The sequence below is a fragment of the Chenopodium album genome, chromosome 17 (genome assembly GCF_948465745.1).
Source record: "Chenopodium album chromosome 17, dcCheAlbu1.1, whole genome shotgun sequence".
Classification (NCBI taxonomy): Eukaryota; Viridiplantae; Streptophyta; class Magnoliopsida; order Caryophyllales; family Amaranthaceae; genus Chenopodium; species Chenopodium album.
Window position 1 is genome coordinate 406,893 of NC_137850.1, and position 23,813 is coordinate 430,705.

Sequence of the window (23,813 nt, forward strand, 5' to 3'; positions counted from 1 at the left end):
TACGAAACTTTTTTAGAATGTTTTTTATTCACCTGATTTTCATTTATTTGAACTATAAAAATTTATTTGAATTTATTCAACCTTATTAAAATTTATTGTAGTCGTAAATTTATCTCTATTATATAAGCCAAGGGCGAGGGGAGTAAAAAGTTGGTGTCCAACATTTGAACTACTTAAATTGCCTTAAAAGCTAAACAAAAAAAAATTAAAAAAATGAAATCTTGCATAATAATGTGAGTTTTCAATATTTTGAATAACTATTCCACTAATAAGAAAGCAAAAAATCATTTACATAACTATACCAATCCATTAACATTTAACTTTTCACATTATTATATTGAATTTTTTTTGTCTCAAATTTGGATTTTTTAACGCGTTTTTTGTGCGGTTGGCCACACCATGTGACCGCTTGTAAAAAAACGAAGTACCCCTATAACATTGATAAAGTAACTCTTATTATACTTATTGAATAACCCTTTAATAACAAAGTAACCCCAACAACCATAGACGGATCTAAGGGGTGCCCCACCCAGGCAATGGTCCGGCCCATGATCCTAAATAAAATATATGTAATTTAGATTGTAGTGAGATATAAGTATATTGATTTGGCTAAGTTGGTTCCTTACTTGCATTTTGCGACAATTGGTTCAGAGATCGACTCCAATAGCTAATCAGTCAGTCAACCTTTAATTCTTCTCCTTATATAAAATTCCTTGATCCGTCCTTGCCTACAACACTCACAGAGTAACCCTATATTATCAACTAAGTAACCCCTTAAACCCTCACAAAGTAACCTCTATAATATTAATTGAGTAACCCCATGAAAGCTGACCACACTGTGTGACCAGCCACATATAAAAGTTAATATTGATATATTTTTTTATTATATGTTATTGTTAAATCAACAACCAATGCCAATAATTATTCTATCATTTTCATCCATATCTCACAATGCATGAATTTAATTAAAGCACAATTTTAATTATGTATTAACACTCACAATATTCAATATTCAATTATTTATGACTTATTATTATAAGTAGTTCTGGAATTCTTTTTTATTAATAATATATTTAGCATCTATAAAAATAATACAGAGTGTATGACTAATAGAATTAGATTTTTCATACTCTGTATATTTTTTTACTTTTTTATTTTTTTAAAAGCCATAATCATGATAAACTAATACCATTAAACTTTAAAATTTTGTTAAACCTTTTATGTGACGATAATTTTTATACTATTTAATTAATATCAAATCTTTTTAAATTTTTTAAAAGTTTTCAACTAATCATTTGTCATAGAATCCTATAAGAGGTAATTACCCAGCTAGGGTATTTGTTCTACAATATTAAATACGAATTTTATTTTTTTAAAAAAAGTAAATATGAATTACTTAATGGTGATTACATGCATTATAATATCAAGCTTGTATCGCGTGCGTAAAATGTTAGTCTTGATTATCTAAACTTATAAACCATTATATGAACTTATTTTTCCTAAATATATTCCGTGCATTAGTACAAGTACACTCTAGCTTTTATCAATTCTTAAGAAATCTCCCAATTCAATATAATATGATGCATGTAAATATAAATAAATAACAATATTGTATATATGAAGATGAAATTTATAAATTTAAGTGAAATGACATCTAACAATTTATTTGCAACACATTCATTATTGTTTTTTAACTATACATAATAAATCTAAAATTAATTAAAATTGAATCTGGGTTCAAGCCAAGTCAAAACACTTGTCTAGTTATACAGATTAATAATTAACCATCAATAAATCATTAAACCCGCATATTATTTCTAGAATGGATCACATCAACGTCGAGTCATTGATAACCAATAACCAACCGTTGATTGATTGTTGAATGGATGCCACGATAATAACATAAGACGAGTACCCAAAATACAAGTACTAAATCTAGGGTGCAGCAGGGGGGGTGTGGTGGTTTATGAGGCTATTTACGGCGTGCTAGTGCCGGCAAAACCCCCAATTTATTTTCAAAGTTTTCCAAAGATCTTCCAAGCGCTGCTGCTCTTCATCTTCTTCTTCTTCTTTTGCCTTTTCTTTTGAAACACCCTTTTTCTCTTTCCTCCAGATTTGCTTCAACAACGAAAACCCTAATACTAAGAGAGAGATTGACTGTGAAAGTAGAAATTTCTGAGATTATTCAACAATCCAACAATTATTACCAATGGATTTGGACCAATGGATCGCCAAGGTTAAAGAAGGCCAGCATTTAGCCGAAGATGAGCTTCAGCTTCTCTGCGAATACGTATTTTCTCCTCCTCTCTCTCTCTCTCTTTCCTCACTCTTTTGTTGATTTTCTGATTGACTATTTATGCGTTTAACTTGTCTTTGTAATTTTGGATTTATGAAGAAATGATTGATAGACTAGTCTCACTCTACCTCCATTGACAGGAAGTTTGTTGTATTGATAATACTTAGATGTATAGATGTATTTGTTTCGAATTGGGGTTTTGCAATAAGTCATGAGTTTGCATTTATTTATGCAATAAGAAATGTTGGAGATGGCCGGGTTGTGGTTTGCTGCTTCCAAGCGAAATTCTGAGGAATGGAAATGGGTATAATTAGGATTATCGATGACATTATGTTTTTCGATTGAGGACTGAGGAGTGTACTCTTTGCGGCAACAGTACAAGCTATGTATAATTTCAATACTCCCAAATTATGTTTATGAGACCGCCTGGTCTAATGCCAATCTATGTGAATTTTTTTGCTCCTTAGGACTTTGGAGTGATGAATCTGATGATGGATGTTGAGATTAGTTGATATTAATGATTTTAGGCCAAGTTTATGCAGAAGTTCCCCTAATCCTTTCACAAAGCGGACAAAGGAATGCCATTTATTGGCATATGGCAATGTTGTTACACATAGTTGGTTTCTGAATTTGTGCAGCAAGCTGCCAGTCAAACCTTTTTTGTAGCTGCATCTATTTGCAATCAGTTATTTTCTAGAGTGTGCTTTAATGCAATAGTGAATGTTGGCAGTGGCAGGGTTTTTAAGTTTTAAAGCTTGGGATCTCCTAATCGGATACTTTATTAAGAGAAATCCTCGAGTAGGAAAAAAAAGGGGAAGGAAAATCATGACAATAATTTATTTATTAAAAAAAAGCCCCGATAGTGTCCATGTAGTTAAATTACTGTATAATGTATATATGTAGTGACCTTACTTTTAGAATGATTCGTATGATAACATGGCAATAATTGAATTTCTAAGAAAATTCTTGCTTATTATGCCGTATTCCAATTACACTGGTCTAGTGCAATATCTGCTATTCGTAAGGAAGAAGTAACACGTTGGGTGATAATGGTCAGCCTGAAGGGTTGATGATATCAGGCCTAGTATGCTGAGAAATTCTGGTGTGAATTTTAAATGTATGTCTTTAAGACATGTTTCCGAAGGGATACCATGCTTAAGAAAGGATTAATGTAGTGTTTGGACAACATTTATGCTTTTTTTTTTTTTCCTTACATAGATCTGTGGGGTACTACTTGATTTTCAGAAAAGCATTTTGAATTAGGAAGACTTTCCATCTCAAACTATTGTTGCAGTCTGCTCTTAGGATATTTACGTCACTATCATTCACTTTCTTCTTTATGGCTAAATTTGACCCTTTTGTTTTCTGTTTTTTCCATGTATCATCTGAGCAGGTTCGGTTTCTGTCAGAGCTCATAAATTGTCTATTATCTGATCTTACTGATCATTTCTTTGCGTATACCCATATTTGGAATGTATCAGGTAAAAGAGATACTTATTGAGGAGTCAAACGTTCAGCCAGTCAATAGTCCAGTCACTGTCTGTGGTGACATCCATGGCCAATTCCATGATTTAATGAAGCTTTTCCAGACTGGAGGTCATGTTCCAGAGACCAATTACATATTTATGGTACTAGTTATATATATTAATATTGCTATGCTTGTGTGATTGTCAACATTTGTTCCCTTCTTGCTTGGCTCTATTGACCTAAAATCTCAAATCCTTTGTCAGGGAGATTTTGTTGACCGAGGCTACAATAGTCTTGAAGTGTTTACCATCCTTTTGCTTCTTAAAGCTAGGTATGCCTTAAATCTGTTATGCATATGGATTTTATAATTAACTTAACTTTGTTCTTCTTGCTAAACTAAAACTAATGCTTGTGGATCTTTTTATTGGATTTTTGCTTTTGCTCCATTTCACTATCATGTCTTCTATCTGTGATCTTTGAACTAGATGGTCTTAGTGGTTTAGGACCTTTACGTATAGAGATGTGCAAAAATTAGCAGGTTTTGGATGCAGACCTTTTCTTGGGGAAGACTAAAATACATGACTAAATGTATGGTGTTTGTTTGATTGACTAATTGCCATTATGTTAAGAGCAAGTTCACAGTCAACTTGAGTTATTTAGGTACTATATTAGAAGAATCATAATCTTTGAAGAGGCAGGTAGGAGTCTAAATAGTGTTGAACTGTCGTATATGATCTCTCTCATGAAACGGATAAAGGTCTTCGTTATTGTCACTAACAGGTGTATATTAATCCTGAAGCATTTGTTGTGAGGAAACCACATTATGCAGTGTAGAAGCAACCAGATGTTTAGATCGTGAATGGAATGAAGTCATTATGCTCATAAACACCAAGTCCTTCACCCGTTAGTGATTATTGTGTCACTATAGTTTTTGCTTGGTCTCTTTACCCTTCACCAGGGAATTATTCTGGATTTGTATAAAATTGGCAAGTTTTGTGAGATTTTGGATCACTCATCATTGTTGGATTTATACGTAGATTGATGATAATCGTACTGATTTTGATTGCTGAGAACCTGAAACTACCAGTCTCCTGGAATTGTTTGGGTGAAGTTTATGTTTTATGGCGATGATTTGATTGCACTTCAATTGTAGTTTCCATGAACAACACTTTTATCTGTCATTGCCGGAGAAGGTAATTTATAACTATGAAGACCTTGTGAATGAATGTGAACGACACTCTATCTGTTGTCTTCAAGAAAATAATTGTTCAGAGAATGGACTTTTAGAATTAGGCTGTATCTAGTCATCTAGTGTTGTATGAGCTATGTTAATTACAAATCGAGAGAGCTCCTAAGCCAACTTATTTTGGCTGGATAAATTGCATTATGGGTTACGATTCCGTTTGTTACTGGTGAAAAACTATTGTTTGCATTGAAGAAGAGCCTGGATTGCGAATGTATGTTAGGGGCCAACTTATTGGCACCAATATCCTATCTCGTTTCCCAGTATTATTGTAATCATGGTTAGCTGGCCTGTACAATCCTTACTGGATCTGGCATGTAAGGTTAGTAGAGTGTTGTAGACAGCTAACAGCTATTGAGGATCTGGTGGTCATATTCCTTATTGGCACTATTAGGACGATCAGTATCTCATATAAAACTTTGAGTGCTTTATGCTCTATGACATTGACATTCATGATGGTTTTGCATAACAATTGTGCCATTGTTTTGTGAACTTGCTTCAAGTGATTGAAACTGAAAGTAACATTTAGTTGTTGGTTTTGATGCATACAACCCTAAGAGCTAACTATAAGCATTAAATATATTGCTTAAATTGGTTTATATTTTGGGATTAATGACAAAATCAGTGTGTTGCTTAGTGTTATTATATTTAATTATCATTTTCATTTAATTATTGCTGTGTCCATCCTTAATTTTTGGCACTAACTAAAGATTTCTAACCAAAATTCAGCAGAATCTGTTTCGTTAGGAACTGAGGAAGTTCATATGTTGTTGAAAAATGTGCATAATTATTTGTTGAATTTTATTTAATTTTTATTTTCTTAAAATCTCTTTTTCTGGCATGAGGAGATGATGGATTGATGGCTGTATTTCACATAATTTCATCATGATTTAGTGATATGATTAAGCTTCTGCTTGGGAGTGGATTCTGAATAACTTTGCTATCTCTATCTTATGTATACTGTTGTCGCTAGAATTTATATACATGTGCCATAATTTGACAACAGATATGAATCATCCCTTTGAAAATTTTTCTTATGTACCCTACTGCCTTTTCTCTTAGTTACCAATATTATTAGGTTATTTAGTACTTTATAAGTTATACTTAACTCATATTTGTTGCAACTATGCATTCTTCTCTTTTGCCAGGTATCCTGCGAACATTACTCTTTTGCGTGGAAATCATGAAAGCAGGCAGCTTACTCAGGTAGGTTTCCGACATATGCTGCTCTAACATCCTTCTTCTCCGTTTGCGTCATTTGCAATTTTGCATGACTATTTCCCCTTCTCCTTATTTTCCATTCAGATTCTCTTGTTTTTTATATTGATGTTTTATTGAGACATGAGTTGGTGAAGTTCCTTTTTATTTGATTAAAACTTTACTTCCTTGGTTCCTTTGTTTCATACCAGCTGACACGTTCTTTGGGCACTATTCACATATACATGAGAAAAAACATGATCATGTGGGGTTGTGTTAGATTTGTCTCAATGTATATCATCCAACTTTATATAATATTTGTTGAAAATTAAGGAGTGGGAAAGTGAGGGAGAATCACTTAGGTGGTTTGGCCATGTAAGATGGAGATCAAGTGATGCACTGGTTAGGAGGGCTTATAAAGTGAGCAAACTGATGAAATTGTGTGGGTTAGGGAAAGACCTAAGAAAGCTTGGTGGTGGGTGATTGAGAGTAATATGAGTCTATTGAGGATTGAGGAAAATATGGCATGGTATTGGGCAGGGTGGAGGGAGAATATATGTTTCGAGGACATGACATGATTGTTCATCTTTTTATTTTCCCTTTCTTTTTCATCCACTTACTTTGAGCCTTGTTTTGCAAACTTTTTCCCTCTTGCATATTATACTTCCTTCTCTTTTCACTCTTAAGTTTCTTTTGGAGCGCTTCGTGCAAAAAAAATAAATAATGTGTATTGCTCAAGTAAATCTGCTTAGTATGATGATTTGGAGGTGTTGAGGCCTCTTTTTATTCCTCGAAAAATGTTCTAGGTTATGATTATTTAAATTTGTTTAGGCTAATAAGTCTAAAAGTAAGTTTATGTTAGGGCCAATAAGTTGGTAAGTTTAGATCAGATAAGCTTGGAGTTTGTAGGTGAAAAATACATAGCCTGAAAATTCAATCAGTCTTTGTTGATATATATGAAGAAATGGCTCGTGTTATAAATAGATAAACTTGTGCGTGAGAGGAAATTAATCGGTGATGTGGGATGTGGACTTGTCTCTTGAGAAAAATAGAGGACACATGAGAAATTGTTGACCTCATTTATTCAACAGTAAGTATGATATGCCTTCTATGTATGTGGGTGACAACCGGGTAGTACCGTAGTATATTATTGGTTTTCATCATCTGTATATAATAGATGCGAATGTGGCTGGACTACATTGATGGAGACTGTACGTTTACTTTGTCAGATCTATCATTTGAGTGACCATTTATTTTTGTCATTATTTTGTTACTGAGTTGACATTTTAAACTCATCAAATTTGAGATATTTATAGTAGTCTGGAGAAATGACATTGTAACAAGTTACCTTTTTTGTTCCTTGTCCTCTCATGAAACCGAGACCTTTATATAAGAAAATGTCAATGTAAGATATTAATTTAAACGAAGTTAAGGGTATTGATTAGTTTGAAGTAATGCTTGTTTTTTCAGTTATTTGCTGCTATCAGTGCTTGTGATTGAAGAACTATTTATTTTCGATGTCTAGTAAGTGGGCAAGCTCTTTATCTGGAGAATATTTTTTTTTTTAGCTTTGTAGTGGTCAAAGACTTTTGTTTTTGTCATTTTCCCCTGCTTCTTTGACATTTACAATGTGGCTTATATCTTTGAAAACTGCCATGATGTAATGATTTGAAAGTGGAGGCATCTCAGGAATCACTTAACCTACACATTTAGGAGGGATTTGTAGGTTAAGTGAAGTTTCCCTGCAGCAAAGCAGAGCTTTTGCTGCCCATAAGGCTCTTGTGTGGAAGGAAATAGGAATCAATATTGAAAGTTAAAGCCCCTGTCAATTATTTCTAATATAGTATTTATGCAGGATTAATTTGTCAGAAATAAGGTTAGTGCTACTTGATGTTGTTATCTTTTGGGATGTAGAAAGGACACAATACATTTTGCCTCCACCTTTTTTTTTTTTTTTTTTTTACTTAATTTCTGCTAAACTGTTATTTTTCACTTAATTTCTGTTAAACCATCTGTGCACTGCTGGTAATCTGCAACTTGAGTATTTTTCTTATTTTAGATGAAAATACCTATCACTTTTTTAAAGAATTCTAAAGAAATAAATCTACCTGGCCTTAGATGGTAACCTTTGATTTATAAGCTCATATATTATCATCCCTTGTTCCCATCTCTTTGAATACTGTCAGATGTATTCAAATATCACAATTTCTGTAATCGATTGTCCCAATTCATGCCCATTTTCATTGGACTCAAATATCTACTTAGTGATCTGGACAGGTAAAACTGGTAAGCACTCAAGTTTGAGTATGGAAGGCTTTTCAAATCATTAGATGTAATGGACTGAGTTCGGTCACCCAGCAACGTCAGTGTAACAACACTGATTTCGGATTTTAAATAGCAAATTAATAAAGGTGAAAGCTTTAAATTGATTGATAATTGTGAAAGGGTTACAGACGACAATTTAATAGCTTAAGGCTATCAATCTTCAAAAGTGAGTTTAGCTCACAACTCTCCAAAATGGCTTTAGGCCAGAACTCTCCAAAAGGTTCATATCAAATTTCTGCCTGCCTTCTACTTTCTATCCTCTATCTATTCATACTAAAGCTAAAGACTCTAACCTAATAGTACTAGACTACCAATATTACCCTTCCTTATGTTAGTCTATTACATTAGACTTAATAAAATGCAACTAGACTGGCAGTGCTTTTGCCTTGATTTGTGTGTTCCATAAGTTATGATTTTGGTTGCATTGAGTAAAGACGGTACCTGTGGTATAATGTATTGTAATCTGAATAAGCTTAATGTTACCCACTAGGTGTAACATCTAGTGCCGTAGATATACTTTTGGAAACTAACTAGGTGAGGCATATTTCCTCTGTTTCTTCTTAGTCTTTTCTGGTGGTGGTGGGAAATATCATTGTTGTTTATTTAATGTCTTCCTTACTTTGGTATTGAGCTGTTGGCACGCTTAAGAAAAGTGTTGATGTGCTCTCTGTTGATGAAGTTATTCCTTTAGGAAAAAGGCAGTCTTTTTATGAGTGGTATTCTGCAGCTTTTGGTTGTATTTTTAGTGGAATGATAGGCTATTTATATTGGGTAAATACAAGTTTCTCATGATGAGAAACTAAAATTGTTTCTCACATGGCATTTTCGTAAATAACTTAACAACTTTTTCATTATTGTGGGCTCCATAATTGATGGTGATTGGATAAAGTTGTTGGTTTATTTACGAAAATACCATATGAGAAACAATTTTTGTTTCTCACTATGATAAATTGGGGCAAGTCCATTTATATTTCTGGTGTAGAGAGATGCAGGGATATGAATATTTTTAAATTTCGTGTGCGTACTTTGGAGTATCTGTTATTTACCTGAAATTTCAATTACGAAAGTATAGTTTTCATTTGTACTCCATTTATTAATGTTGTGAGTTTTAATTATATCCACTGTGAAGGTCTTGAGACTTTATTTTGTGAAGATGTCATCATAAGCAATAGTCTATATATGAAGTCAAATAGATCCGCAAGGAAACACTTGGCATGCCCCTTACATACCTAGTATCCCTCTATGTAATTCGACAAGTACGGAATACACAGTAGAAGTTGTATATTATAAAAACATGAAAATATTACGGCAATTATTGTTTGTTAAACGTTCCATATCTTACTATCTGCGTAACACGGATATATTTGAGATAATTTACCGTGTATAAATGTATAATCATCCCTTTTTATTAAATTACCTGTCAAATATTCCTAAAAAAAATAATATTCAAATATAGAAAAATTGTATTTTTCTTATTAACAGAATTTTAAGCCCATGCTTGATATGGGGCACCAATATAGAATGATTAAAGTTTTAAATGTTTAAGTGTGTTGTAATAACCTCAAGAATTTAAGTCTCTACTTTATGTACTTCTGATGATTCCTTAAAGTTGTAATCGGGACACCTTTCTCCTGACTATTGCAGGATAGGTGAGTGTGTAGGTTTGTTTAATTTATGGAATAATGACCTCTTTTTTTTCCAGGTATATGGGTTTTATGATGAGTGCCAGAGGAAGTATGGAAATGCCAATGCATGGAGATATTGCACAGATGTCTTTGATTATCTGACTCTCTCAGCAATTATAAATGGAACTGTAAGTTTTTTTTTCCTTTCATCTTACTCTTGGTGTAATGGTAGTAGAATCCATTTCTGGTTAGGAGGTCAATGGATGAAGTTGCAGTAAGATCATCTTTGTCAATAGTAGGTGGAGACTTTTTTTGTGTTTTGTTTTTTTTTTTGTTTTTTACTGAAGCATCATGCACTGGTTTTTCTTCACACTTCCTTTGTTTTTTTAGTTGCAACCGTCATATTTTCAAGCTTGCCAATGCATTTTTCAACCGTTTCTTTAAATACCAGTGAGTAAAGAATATGAAAAAGTTGTTGATTTCAAATTATGTGTTTAGGCACACCTAACAAGATCTCACATTGCTAAAGTATAATTCACCTAAAATTTTCTGAGTAGAATGTGTGAATCGTGTAAAAGTCAAATGCTGCAGCCTGCAGCTAAAACCTCTGGAGAAAATACGTGTGAATAGGCTGAGAGTATTTGACTGTCTTTTTTACAATCTTCTTTAAACTTTTTCCTGTCGTATCATTTGATCTTGGATTTTTTTTTTTGGAAACCTTTGACACAAATACTACTCTGAGAACCTGTGTACCCTGTCCTTCCTCTCTTGGCTAATCATCTCAGTTTGATCTTGCAGGTGCTATGTGTTCATGGTGGTCTTTCACCTGATATTCGAACGATTGATCAGGTTCTGTCACTGTGCTTGTAGCTTCAATGTCATCCTGCAATATGCTGTTGTTGTGGGCATTTTTTGTATACATTGCAAAATGTTCAATAACTCTGATATTCTAAATGTGATTATTTATTATTGTTTGTTTTTATTTTAACTAGTAGATATTCAAGTTTCTTTTTGCAATAAATTTCATTTACCATTAGTTTTAAGGAAATTTTGATTTTTTTTTTTATCCCAAACTGGCATTACAACACCCCCCCCCCCCCTCTTTTTTTTTTGTTGTACAGATGCATGAGCTTATGATCATAAATTTGTTCATAGTGAGCTAAATTTTGATTGCACTTCTTTTTTTTGACTTGTCAATAAGCAGATAAGGGTTATTGAACGAAATTGTGAAATTCCTCATGAAGGGCCATTTTGTGACCTTATGTGGAGTGATCCTGAAGATATTGAGACATGGGCTGTCAGTCCTCGTGGTGCAGGGTGGCTTTTTGGATCTAGAGTGACAACTGAGGCATGTCTTTTTTTATTATACTCTGAACAGTTTGTTTGATAAATGTACTAAGCTGTATAATTCTAAATGCGCAGTTCAACCACATAAACAATCTTGATTTAGTTTGTCGAGCTCATCAGCTTGTACAAGAAGGTCTCAAGTACATGTTTCAAGATAAGGGCCTTGTAACGGTAAATTTGCTGCTTCAATTCCTTATTCATAATTTTTTTTTTTTCTTTTTTTTTTTTAAATGATTGCAATTCTGTTGAAGGATTTGGCTTTTGATTTAACAGGTGTGGTCTGCACCAAATTACTGTTACCGTTGTGGGAATGTTGCTTCAATTTTGAGTTTTAATGACAATATGGTGAGTTAGGCGTAACGGCGTAACCTTTATTTATTTATTTTTCTCCACTGGAGTACTGCATTATTGTGTTGACTTGTGGTCATCTGAAATGATTGCCCTTCCTTTTTCTCATGTTGGTTCTTTTCTTCTCATTATTTTTAATCTATTTTCTTGTTGGGAGATACTTGCCTGATTTTATATAACCTCAAGAGAACAGTCAACAAGAAAACACATGCAGGAATGACCCGTACAATTACCAGAAATTTTTTTCCGAAAGATAAAAGAACACAGAAAAAGAGCTAGACAATTATAAAAAATATATATCTGCGGCTATTTTCCAACTTTTTACGTACAAATTATCATTGATTGTTAAGCTTACTATTTGGGTAATATCGAGAGAGATGGGCCACAAATAGTATGTAAGTCTGAAATTTCTCTCTTAAATTTCTCAGAGAAGCCCCTTCAATTGGAAGTGAAGCCATGAAATTCTAGTGCTTTTGTTCTTTGATGGCTTCACTTGATATGGACTGTCATATAATTCCTCTTTGCTGTCTAAAGCAGCAGTCTTGTCCACGCTTCATGGTTTAAATCATCTTATGAGCTTGTCCTTTTTTATAATTTAGTTTCATGCAACTCCTCAACATGAACCTTGATCTCTTTGTGATTCATGTATTGGAAGAATTTTTGCATTAGCAAATCTGACCTCTTATTGCAAGTCCCAAAAGATACCAGGGGTGTCTCTAGAATCTTGTATGACGTTGGGATCTTCTGGACTATCAAGTTGCCTGTTATGTAAAGGAGAATTTGGCGTCTAGATTTAATGGGATTGCGAGGATTGCCTAGTGTTAACTAAAAAATGTAAGTCACAACCAGTAGGTTGAATCATGGGGAATGTAGGTGATACAGTTTCATGATTGCTGGATGTGACTGTTTGTTGGATTACATTATTCTTGGCTAATTATTTGACGCAGTCATATTGTCTATATGTAAAATGCATGGTTTAAAATTTAATAGTTCTCATTTTCTGGTCTTATGCATTCCTCTTTCTAAATCAACTTATGTAGAAGCTATCTTTTTTTTTTTAAATGTTGTTGCTGTCTGTAATGGAAGCACAGTTTAAAGTGTAATTCTTCATGTGTTACAGGAGAGGGAGGTGAAGTTCTTTACGGAGACAGAAGAGAACAATCAGATGAGGGGGCCGAGAACAGGGGTTCCATATTTCTTATAGACATTCTCTCTCAGTATTCAAAGACTTGTATAATTATTAATTGATCTGATTTTTCAAGTTTATAATTTTTAGGAAGGGGTATGAATTCTTGGTAATGCTGGCTCATTCATGTTACATTTCTGTCAGTAAATGCTTTAATCGCGCCAGAAAAAAATGCCCTCTTGTTAAGTCATGCTTTGTGATAACTCAGATCATATGTTTTCTTGTTTCTAGTGGTATATTTGCATCATTTTTCTAATCTATTGATGTTTCTTTATCAAAGTTTTAGATTGCATATAAAATAATGAAAAATATTTCATTTGCTGAAGTTTAAATGATACCGAAACATAGTTGCTGGGGAGTGTGAACTGTTGAGTGATTATATATTTATGCAGCTCTGTTAGAGCTGCCCTTAATTAACTACTCAAAAGCCAAAAGGGGAACTATTAGCATAGTTTAAGCTATTTATTTATTGATTGATATTTTAGCATAGCTGCATAAAATTGTCATATGAATACTACTCATTAAGAGACTTATTCCCTCTTACTGAGTTACTGCGTACCAAGTAATGGATAATTAAAACATGGCGGAGTTGTTAAACGATGCTCGCATTTTACCAGGTAACGCTCGCATTTAAATCATTAATGGACGAATATGCCCTAACGTGTATTCCGTTTGCACCTTCTAAGTCGATCTAACATTCTCTCCTTCCAACAAAGGTCATCACTTGGATTGAAAGACGTGTTTTTTTTTTTAAAAAAAATTGTACGGAGGCTAAACGCCTAAGATATTCAGTAAAATGCATGGAATTCTCGAAATCTCAGGGGAGAAATGAAAACTCCAAGCGTTTCTCCCCTGAACTTTCGAAAATTCTAGGCGTTTCTTTTTCATTTTTTTTGGCGATTTTTGTTGTTAAATTGTTATCATAACTTAACTTTTGTTCGGTACTTGGATAAGAGAAATGATGTAGTTGAAAAGCTTTGGAAGTCTACTTTCCAATCCAATTAGAATTAGATCAATATCATTTGGGTTCGTTTAGCATCATTATGATTTTCTATTTTTAAGGTTTTTGTTTTTCAAAATCATATGATGCATGTCATATAATCAATCAAAAAATAGTCAAAATTATTAAAATTATGATAATTTTGAAAACTGACAACAAAAAAGTGAAAACATCTTTTTCTTATTTTCTGTTTTTGGGATTTTGTATTGAGAAAAATAGAAAACTGAAAACAAAAAAGATCAAGCATAAGCCTTGTGTATCAAATTTGCCACGACATCCGAAGCTTGATTTGTCTCCCAAAAGCGACTAGTCGTATTTTATTTGGTTTGATTCCTGAAACATTGATAAGCATTGACTTTGTTAGGGTTTTATAATAATAATTACGTACTTATGTAGTACTTCGTATTTGATGACGAGGGATGTTTATGAGTTTAAAATGATGGTTGTAATAATATTTGTAAAATAATGGTCTTTGTTATTTCCTTTAACTAGTGCTAAGACTTTTTTTTTCCTTCCTTTTTTCTAAGTTCTTTTTTAATTTATCGTAGCCAACTAATTTCAATATGACAATATCCATTTTACCATGACAATTTTTGTTGCCTAACAATGTCACATTGTCACCTAATTTCAATACATGCATATCAGAATAACCATTATAATAGCAAGACTTGTTTTAATCCAATCATGACCGTTAGTTGATTATCTAATAATGACTACAAACATGACATCGCATGGGCTTCATTCAATCATTCGTAGTACACCAAAATTTTTGACAAAAAACTTTGTAAACTTAAGAAAAGCTTAAAATGAATTTTCTATTACAGAAAAGATGATGAGCTTGAAATAGGGGATAAAATCAAAATCCCGCTAATAATGCGGGCGCAGATATTACAATTTAGAGTACAAGTATTGTTTGCATTTTCCAAATCCTTATTTCCCATCAACACCAAACTCAAACACTATGCCCACTGGCCCTGAGGCTCCTCCTGAGCATGTTATACTCGATCTATACTATTCACATCATTGATGCTCAGACTTTACAACCTGTTATGTTGAAAAGCCTCTACTGGGTGTCACGTGTAATGTGGAATGGGCAGGTAATGGAGCCTTATTATACACCACGTTGGACAAGATCCTTCGACCAGACAAGGTATCAATATTCTACTTCAACTTAGGCTTATTTCCTTAAGTATTTATACATTGAATAGTTCACTATATTGTGTGTATTAGATTGATTGATCATATTTTAATTATCAGTTCCTAATAATCTCCAAAATTGATTGTCCAGTTGAAATTACATGAGCTTTGGGTTTAGTTGTGGACTTGTGGGTACCCCTGTGTTTTCGTTTTTGATTTCAGCTTAGTATTCGCGTGATTGTTGTTTGATTAAATTTGGAAATTTTGTGAATAAATTGATGGCTTGCTCTACCACAAATAAGCAAAAGAGAACCCATGGGGTTTCACAGCCCAAAACTACACCTAAGGGTAAGGGTTCTACATGCAATACTAAATCTTTAGGTGATAATGGAAAAAACTGTTTTCCTAGGTAAAATAAAAAATTGGTCATCGATTTCAATGGTGATGTACAATACAAGAAATTGTTGCCATTCGTTATTGTGAACATGATACTCTTAAAGCTTTACATATTGCAGATGATGTTGTTTGCTCTTTTATAGTGTTGGATGGGATGGTTTTCTAATGCATAAATACTCAACATATAAAAGAGTCATACTAGAATTTTAGATATGTTGGTATGATTACTTATTGCCTAAACAATGAAGAACACACATGGATCTTGGCTAAACTTGATGAGGTTCTCGTTCTCCCACTGGCGATTCGGAGAAATTTTAGAATGTTGGTCGTCTTTGGGGCATGTTTGACGACTGCCCACTGGTCATTCAGCTCTCTATTTCCATCAGTTGTGTTATTTTTGTCAAAATTTAATCTGTCATAGAATTTTTTCTGATTAGCCTCCTTTGTGCCACATGCAAAATTGACAGGTGTGGCTGCATAATTTGGGAACAGAACAATCAAGTGACTCTTGCCTTTATCATGAGGAAGATGAAAAGTTTGGTCTTGGTCTTTATATTTCTGAGAGTGAGAAGTTTTTATTTGTTGCATCTGGAAGTAAAACTACGATGTTTGTATTCTACCCGGACACTTCAAAACCTGAAGAAGGTCTCAAGGTTTTGACTCCTCGGACAGAAGGTGTATCCACATATGTCGGTCATCGTGGTGACCATTTCTTTATAAGGAGGAGGACTGATGCGTGCTTCAACTCGGAATTGCTAGCATGTCCACTGGAAAATCTGTCTGCAATGACAGTTCTCCTTCCACATAGGGAAAGGCAAGACTTTCAGTGTTCTTTATTTTATTTTTCTGTTTTTTTTTTAGTCTTCATCTTGTGTGCTTGGTTAGTTGGTTGTAGACATGGATTTCTTTGTTTTAATGGACTATACCACTCTTCAAGTTGTAGGCTAGACTCGTTAGAGTATTTTCTTTCATTTTTTGTTAGAATTCTACAAGACTTATTTTGACCAATGTGTATTCAATATATACCTGGATTGTAGACATGACTTTTGTGGCTATGTTGGGTTTGAGAGGATCAACTTGTCCAAATGTATTTCATCCTGCATGCTTTTATACTTGTATGCTTCATTGTTATTAAAATTGTCAATTTTAATTATAAATGCTTCCTTGAGAAACAATTTTTTTTTTTTTCATACATGATAAGGAGAAATCAAACCATTTAGATGTCTTGTGTTTGTAGGGTGATGACTGATTACTGTTTGCATTCATTAATCAGTGGATCCCAATATAGCTCTTTTTCAAAGTAAAGCTGGGAATCTGAAAAATCTGAATCTTATGATAGATTATTGTTTTTCGTACTAGCTTAAGAGAATGCTAAAAGAAGAACATATTGTCTTATGTTTGTTGATTTTATATGGTTACAAATGATGCTCTGCGTTTAAAGAAAATTTTTTTAGGTATCTTCAGAAACAAAATATATTATTCATTTCATTGATTTTGGAGGATACAATAGTTGTTACCTTATCTAAGTTCTGTAATTGATTGCCTGAGGGTTGGGGGTTGGTTGGCTTTTTGCAGTGTAAAAATTAGAAACTTCCAGCTTTTTCAGAACCATCTTGTCGTGTTTGAGCGTGAAGGTGGTCTCCCTGAGATAGTTGTCTATCGTCTTCCTGCCATAGGGTTGCCACTTGAAAACCTTTCTGGGGGCCGCAAAGTTGACTTTGTTGATCCTGTATATGATGTGCACCCTGTGGAGTCGCAATTTTTTTCCAATGTTATAAGATTTTCATATAGCTCCTTGAGGACTCCTCCTTCTGTATATGACTATGACATGGACAGTGGAGAGCGTGTCTTGAAGAAAACCGATACAGTAAGCTCATTTTTATTTGCTCTAATGAAAATTTCCTGATTTCCTCTGTTCATTTTTTGATACGAGATGGTCAATATTTATTATTCCAATTCATCCACTTGTCCTCTAGGTATTAGGTGGTTTTGATTCATCAAACTATGTGGCAGAAAGAAAGTGGGTCACTGTATCAGATGGTACTGATATTCCATTATCAGTTGTTTATAGGAAGGATCTTGTGAAGCTTGATGGTTCTGATCCGTTGTTGTTATATGGCTATGGATCATATGAGGTGAGCCATATGTTTTGCTTCAATGATAGTCGCTACTGTATTTTGCATTGCAATCACTAGACATTTTCAGTTACCTGCTCTAAATCCTATGTCCTTTTGGATACATTACAAATTAAATGTTTTCTCTTTCTGTTGTCCTTATACTCTGACATAATGCATTACGTTTAGTTCTTTCCATCGTTTGTTCTCTTGGAAGATAGTGTAAATTTAACCTTTGAGCCTTTTTATATTATCTTGAAAACCTTCTGCTGGGAGAGTCGTCGTGGATAGTTGTTAATATTTTCTAGTATCTGGAATGACATGCATACATCCTATTTTATGTTGTTTATTGAATTTGTATTATGTCTTGGCAGATTTGCATAGATCCTGCTTTCAAAGCATCAAGGTTATCCTTGTTGGACCTGGCTTCATATTTGTAATAGCTCATATACGTGGTGGTGGAGAAATGGGTAGGAAATGGTACGAGAATGGAAAATTATTGAAGAAGCTGAACACTTTCACTGATTTCATAGCATGTGCTGAGTATCTTATAGAAAATAAGTACTGTTCAAAGGAAAAGCTCTGCATACATGGAAGAAGTGCTGGAGGATTGCTAATTGGTGGAGTATTGAATATGCGCCCTGATTTATTTAAGGCTGCTGTACTTGGTGTACCTTTTGTTGATGTTGTCACAACAATGCTTGATCCAACGATTCCTCTGACAACTGCTGAATGGGAGGTATCCTATATCTTCTCTCTCCTAATAGCAGATAATGATGTGTATGGAGACCCTACACCCACACACGTATAATTGTATCATGTTTTTGCTTCCTGGAGCCTTGGTTAACATAATGGGCAGAATGTTTAATTTTACCAAATGCTACTTCCTCCCCCTCCGTCGAATTTGCATTCCCTTTTCAGATAATAAAAGGGGAAGTAAACACCCTGTAAAATATGTACTACGTAATTCAATGTCCTGCAGGCTGTAGCCTGTAGGTCAAAATTGGTTGTCTGCTGATGTAGAATATTGCTAATTCATATTTTCCAGATTAACACTAAAAAATTTTGATCTTCCTGATTGATAGACTAACTTGATGCCCTCCATAGACCATTAAATTTTCAAGTAATTGCAGCATGCTATATGTTCTGACAGGAATGGGGTGATCCTCGGGAAAAGGAGTTCTATTTTTACATGAAATCTTATTCCCCAGTAGATAATGTGAGTTGCACAATTTATTTTCTCAATAGTTTCATTCATTGGCACTCTATAATTGATTTCGGTGAGTTGTCATTCTGATTGATAAACCACTTATGTGAACAGGTTAAAGCGCAAAACTATCCTCATATACTGGTTACAGCTGGCTTACATGGTAAGTACTAAGATTTATGTTTTGTCATGAGCATGTAGGCTTACATGGTAAGTACTAAGATTTATGTTTTGTCATGAGCATGTAGGCTTACATGGTAAGTACTAAGATTTTATGTTGTGTAATGAGCATGTAGGCTTACATGAATACATGGTAAGTACTAAGATTTAATGATTTGTCATGATCATGTATAAGAAGTTAAGAACAGGCTGTTCATCCCCTTATGATGTTTAGTCCAGTATAAATACTCCGTTTGTTTTATGGACAAAACCCAACCGTCTTCTTATGGTAGTATCCTTGATCAATTGACTTTGTAAGCTTTACAGTTTCTTTAATTTGGCAAGAATGCTTTAGACAAAGCAAACTGAGGATGCTACTTTTCTGTTTTTAGAAGTGCATCTTCCTTGTTACTTCCCTTTTACCATTCACCTTTGCATACGATTTATCACTTCATCGATAAAATCAACTTCCTGTGAGATTAATTTTTTCCAGGATTTGTAGGCTTTGACGTTGTAATATGATCGACAGTAAATGAATCCCATTGTAGTTCATTCTCAGGCAGAATTTTCATGTCCCTACTTCCAAATATAATTTTTATTGTATCTATGGCAGATCCCCGTGTGTACTCGGAACCTGCTAAATTTGTGGCAAAACTGAGGGAATCGAAGACTGATGACAACACACTGCTTTTTAAATGTGAATTTGGTGCAGGACACTTTGCTAAATCTGGAAGGTAATATTCTTTGCTTTTTCTAGGTCAATTTCTATGAGCTACAAGTATAATATGACTTTTGTTATGATTAATGTAGGAAATTAGGAATGGTATAATATGACTTTAAAAGAAATATGTAGGACATTCGGGAATGGTGTACTCTAAGGGGGCGTTTGTTACGAGGTATTAAAGAAAGGGAAAGAGAATCAAGAGGGTTGATTCCCTTTGTTGGTTTTTTAATGACATTTTGTTCATTCCCTTTACCCTCTTCACTCCCCCAAAGTCTTCTAGCGTGATTCCCTAGCCCCCTTTGGTATTTTAATTCCCTTTCCTTAGCCACCTATACACCAACATACCTCCGTTGCAAGTGAGATGGTATTCCGATGATTAGGGTCCTGCTAGTTTAGCTTTGTAGTTGTGGAGGTGGAGATGGGGTTGAGAAGGAGTAGTGGTTTTGTTGTTGCTGTTTTTTTCCTTCCTCTTTGTATTAAACAAACAGCATAGCAGATGTGAGGGATTTTAAACTTTTAATTCCTTTCTCTTCCTTACCCATTCCCTTTGTTTAACCATATGTACCCTAATTGTTAAAGTTTGCCTTAGCAAAGTGAGTTAGTGCCAAGGGAATTGCATTCTTGAAGGCTTATCTAGATCGCCTCCCAGCCTTATATATAAACTTTTGTTGGTTAATTAATGCTGTTTTATTGACAAGTTAGCTTCGTATACTATCCACTACTCTATGAACACTGATAAACCTTTCCTTGACTAAACTGTAAATTTGAGAGTGCAGTTTTTTTAAGTGTGTTTAAATAATAATGAAAGTGAATTAAAGCAAAAGCATCATAACTATCCTCATTCACTATTTATTTTTTCTCCACCAGATTGATGTGATAGTGCTCTGGATTTGTAAGTTAGAATTAAGTTATGGGTAATTCAGAAAATATGAAGCTAAATTTAGAAACTTCGTTTCATTTGGTGAGAACCTAAATTGGAAACATGGCCTATTTTTGGGATTGAAGGGAGCTATAGACTCGTAGAGCGTGTCAGGAGACTCAGGACAACATATTGTCTTAAATACCTACGGCATTTATTTTGTTATGGATGCTGTATGGATTTTATGATCTGACATGCTGATGTATAATTCAGATTTGAGAAGCTCCAGGATGATGCCTTGACATTCACATTCCTGTTAAAGATTTTAAACATGATTCCTGCACACGAAACAGCTTAATAATGATCTGTCACTAGTTGCCAATTCTCCCATGCAGCATGTTCGCTGAAAGTCATTCAAGTTTGTTTGGAGATGATGGTGTCTTCCTTGCTACTATGATAGATGAAGGCTTTCGTCTCTCAAGATAATCAATTCAAGCTGAAAACTTCTGTAGCCAACCAACTTCAGAAGTTTTGCTGAAGCAACCTTTCACGATTACAGTAGATCAATTGTGTTTTTGATTTGATTTTATTGAAATATTTAGTTACTATTAAAAAGTGGATCAGGAGTTACATGTTATACATTGATAATCACCTGCTGTTTAACTTATTATCATCATTAGCAACTCAATTAAATTGTAAAATGGGGATGGTGAGAATTTTTCTTTCTGGTTAGATAATTGGAACACCTATCAAAGAATTTTCAGGTGTAAAAAAAAAAAAAAAAAAAAAAAACTCGTATAGGCTAAACTACTCCTGAGATTTAATCTATGTTGAAGAGGTCTTCGGTCATCAGTCTTTTTCAATCTAGGGCTGAGCAAAACTATTCAAAGATCTGATCCACATTCATTATGATACTAATTCCAAATTGAATGTCCGATTCAAAAATTTCGGATAATGTATATCGAATCCAAATATCAAGAATTTAGATGACGGATATCCGATCCAAATATCCAAATATTGGGTATTCTTTCGTATTTCACATTTTCTCTTAAAACAATTAAAACTTATTATATAATATTGCGGATATTGGATATCCGGTATATCCAATCCAAAAATTGTCAGATATCATTTGAAACTATTCGAATCAAATTCGGATTTCGAATATCCCATATTTCTAATATCGGATATCCAATCCGTGATCACCTCTACCTAAAGATGGCACTGGGTTGGGCCTGGTCCGCCTTTATTTAGGAGAAGCATGATAAGACACGGCACGGTCGGGCCCGATACGATAAAGCATGCTAAAATAAATGCAATTTTGCTTAGGCATGCAGCACGGCACGTGGGCCTTGGTCGTGCATGGGCCAACCTTTTGAAAACTTCGGCCCGGCACAAGACTCGTGAGCTGAGCAATGGGGCGGGCCTAATTAACCCCAAAGAACATGGGTCTGGCATGAGGCACGACCCAACACGACCAAGAGCCATTTTTTATCCCTACCTCAACCTCAAAATTTACAAAGGTCACCTTCATCATTAGGATCTATTTTTGTTGTCCATGAGTAACAATATAGAACTCATATAGACTTAGTATTTATTTATATAACAAAACATTTTTCATCACGCAAATTGAGAGGAAAAAACAAATTACGAACTAACCACTAACGAAACCCTAACGAAAAATGTCAATTGGCATCTTAAGGAGTAAAATTGACGCAAAATACTTTACTCGAAAAATATCCGCGGCAAAAAAAAAAAAAGAAATAATAGTGACATGCAAAACGAGGTCTTTACATGATTTTTTACTGAGGTCAATCAATTTGGACACTTAAGGGTCAAATACCTCCAAAACTTTAACGAAATATTTTTTGACATGCAAATCAAGATAACAAATTAATAGTTGAAGAGTGGGCCCACTAACGTTTTTTCTAACAAAAGTTGTTAGTAGGTAGGTTTTTTTTTTTTTTTGTGTTTTTGCTAATAGTAAAATTAAAAAAAAAATTTCAAAAAAATAAAATAAAAATAGATACATAGTAAAATTGAGCGATTTCCCTAAATAATGTAAAAACCTAATCGCTGTGGTTTTCTGTTTTTTGGTTTTTTGTTTTATAAAATCATATGATATATGTCATATAATGAATTAAAAATTAGTTAAACTTATTAAAATCATGATAAGTTTGAAACCTGACAACAGAAAACTGGAAACACCTTTTTCTTGTTTCCAGTTTTTGGTTTTTTGTTTTCAGAAAAACAAAAAACTAAAACAAAAAACGATGCCAAACAAGTATATACTATGTATATTGGTTTAAAATCTATTTTTCACAATAGCGTCTACTACTTAGACTCGGTTTCAAGGTTCGGTATTGTATTTGCCAATATAAAATTGTTAACATTGTTGGCATTTCTAACTATATGAAACCTCAAATGGCATTAACACCTTAACGGTTTATATAAAATCGAACATTGTTCTCGATTTTATACTGAAAAATATCGAACCTTAAAACCAAACCTACATGAACAATATTGTAAGATTTTTTTTTAAACCGACTTACATAATGAACTAAGTTAGGTTCCGTGCCTTGCACGGTTATTTTAATTACTCCATATTTTCTTTAGATAAATTTATTAGTATAATAAAAAAAAATTGCTTAGTATATGCGGTTGAAAACGCTCAATTAAAAGAGGCAAATAATGATCTTGTGCAACAAGATTGTTTAAAAGGTTTAGTATCCCTCAAAATTATGTTTTATGAAAAGAGAAGAAAATTCATAATCTTAATTAAATTCTACTCTCTATAAATCATACTAAATTCGTTGATGTAGATGGATTAATTCATTACATTACTATTGGCTTTACTAAAATGAAGAAAAAAACAACTATATTGGAGTTTTTTTTATTTTTATTTTTCTTTTTTTTTAGTGTAGTCCATTTTCCCTTAAAAAAAAGTGTAGTCCATTTATGTAACTGAATTATGTTTTTGATAAATTCTTCAATTTATAATATAGTGATTTCCAAAAAATATAAATCGAAAATTTTGTAAAATGTTTATTGATATGTAATCAAGATTATATTCATACAAAATATTTCACCAAAATTACATCTTCTTAAAAAATACTTCGTGTTATTTATTTCCTTGATAATATTTCCAACAAAATATTACAACTATTGCTAATTGTGTATCAACAT

The 23,813-nt window shown here is 33.6% G+C and overlaps 1 protein-coding gene and 1 pseudogene across 2 annotated transcripts; both read left to right on the forward strand.

The window, feature by feature from the left end:
* Positions 1-1,939: 1,939 nt before the first annotated feature.
* LOC145589308 (phytochrome-associated serine/threonine-protein phosphatase) lies at positions 1,940-13,313 on the forward strand. The gene is made up of 10 exons (XM_081645828.1): positions 1,940-2,290; positions 3,778-3,924; positions 4,027-4,094; positions 6,155-6,212; positions 10,231-10,341; positions 10,952-11,002; positions 11,358-11,501; positions 11,576-11,671; positions 11,774-11,845; positions 12,969-13,313. The coding sequence occupies exons 1-10, from the start codon at positions 2,210-2,212 to the stop codon at positions 13,050-13,052; spliced, it is 912 nt and encodes a 303-aa protein (XP_081501954.1). The 5' UTR covers positions 1,940-2,209; the 3' UTR covers positions 13,053-13,313.
* Positions 13,314-14,405: 1,092 nt separating this feature from the next.
* LOC145587280 (uncharacterized) lies at positions 14,406-21,339 on the forward strand (annotated as a pseudogene). Its single transcript, XR_014101238.1, has 9 exons — positions 14,406-15,184; positions 16,035-16,381; positions 17,143-17,434; positions 17,544-17,702; positions 18,056-18,420; positions 18,835-18,900; positions 19,003-19,051; positions 19,661-19,781; positions 20,904-21,339. The product of XR_014101238.1 is annotated as an uncharacterized LOC145587280 (transcript).
* The last annotated feature ends 2,474 nt before the right edge of the window (positions 21,340-23,813 follow it).

Coding starts and splice junctions, on each gene's coding strand:
- LOC145589308 (XM_081645828.1), top strand. CDS start 2,210: ATGGATTTGGACCAATGGATCGCCAAGGTTAAAGAAGGCCAGCATTTA. Junction 6,213..10,230: donor AAAGCAGGCAGCTTACTCAG/GTAGGTTTCCGA, acceptor TTTTTTTTCCAG/GTATATGGGTTTTATGATGA. Junction 11,502..11,575: donor GATCTAGAGTGACAACTGAG/GCATGTCTTTTT, acceptor CTAAATGCGCAG/TTCAACCACATAAACAATCT.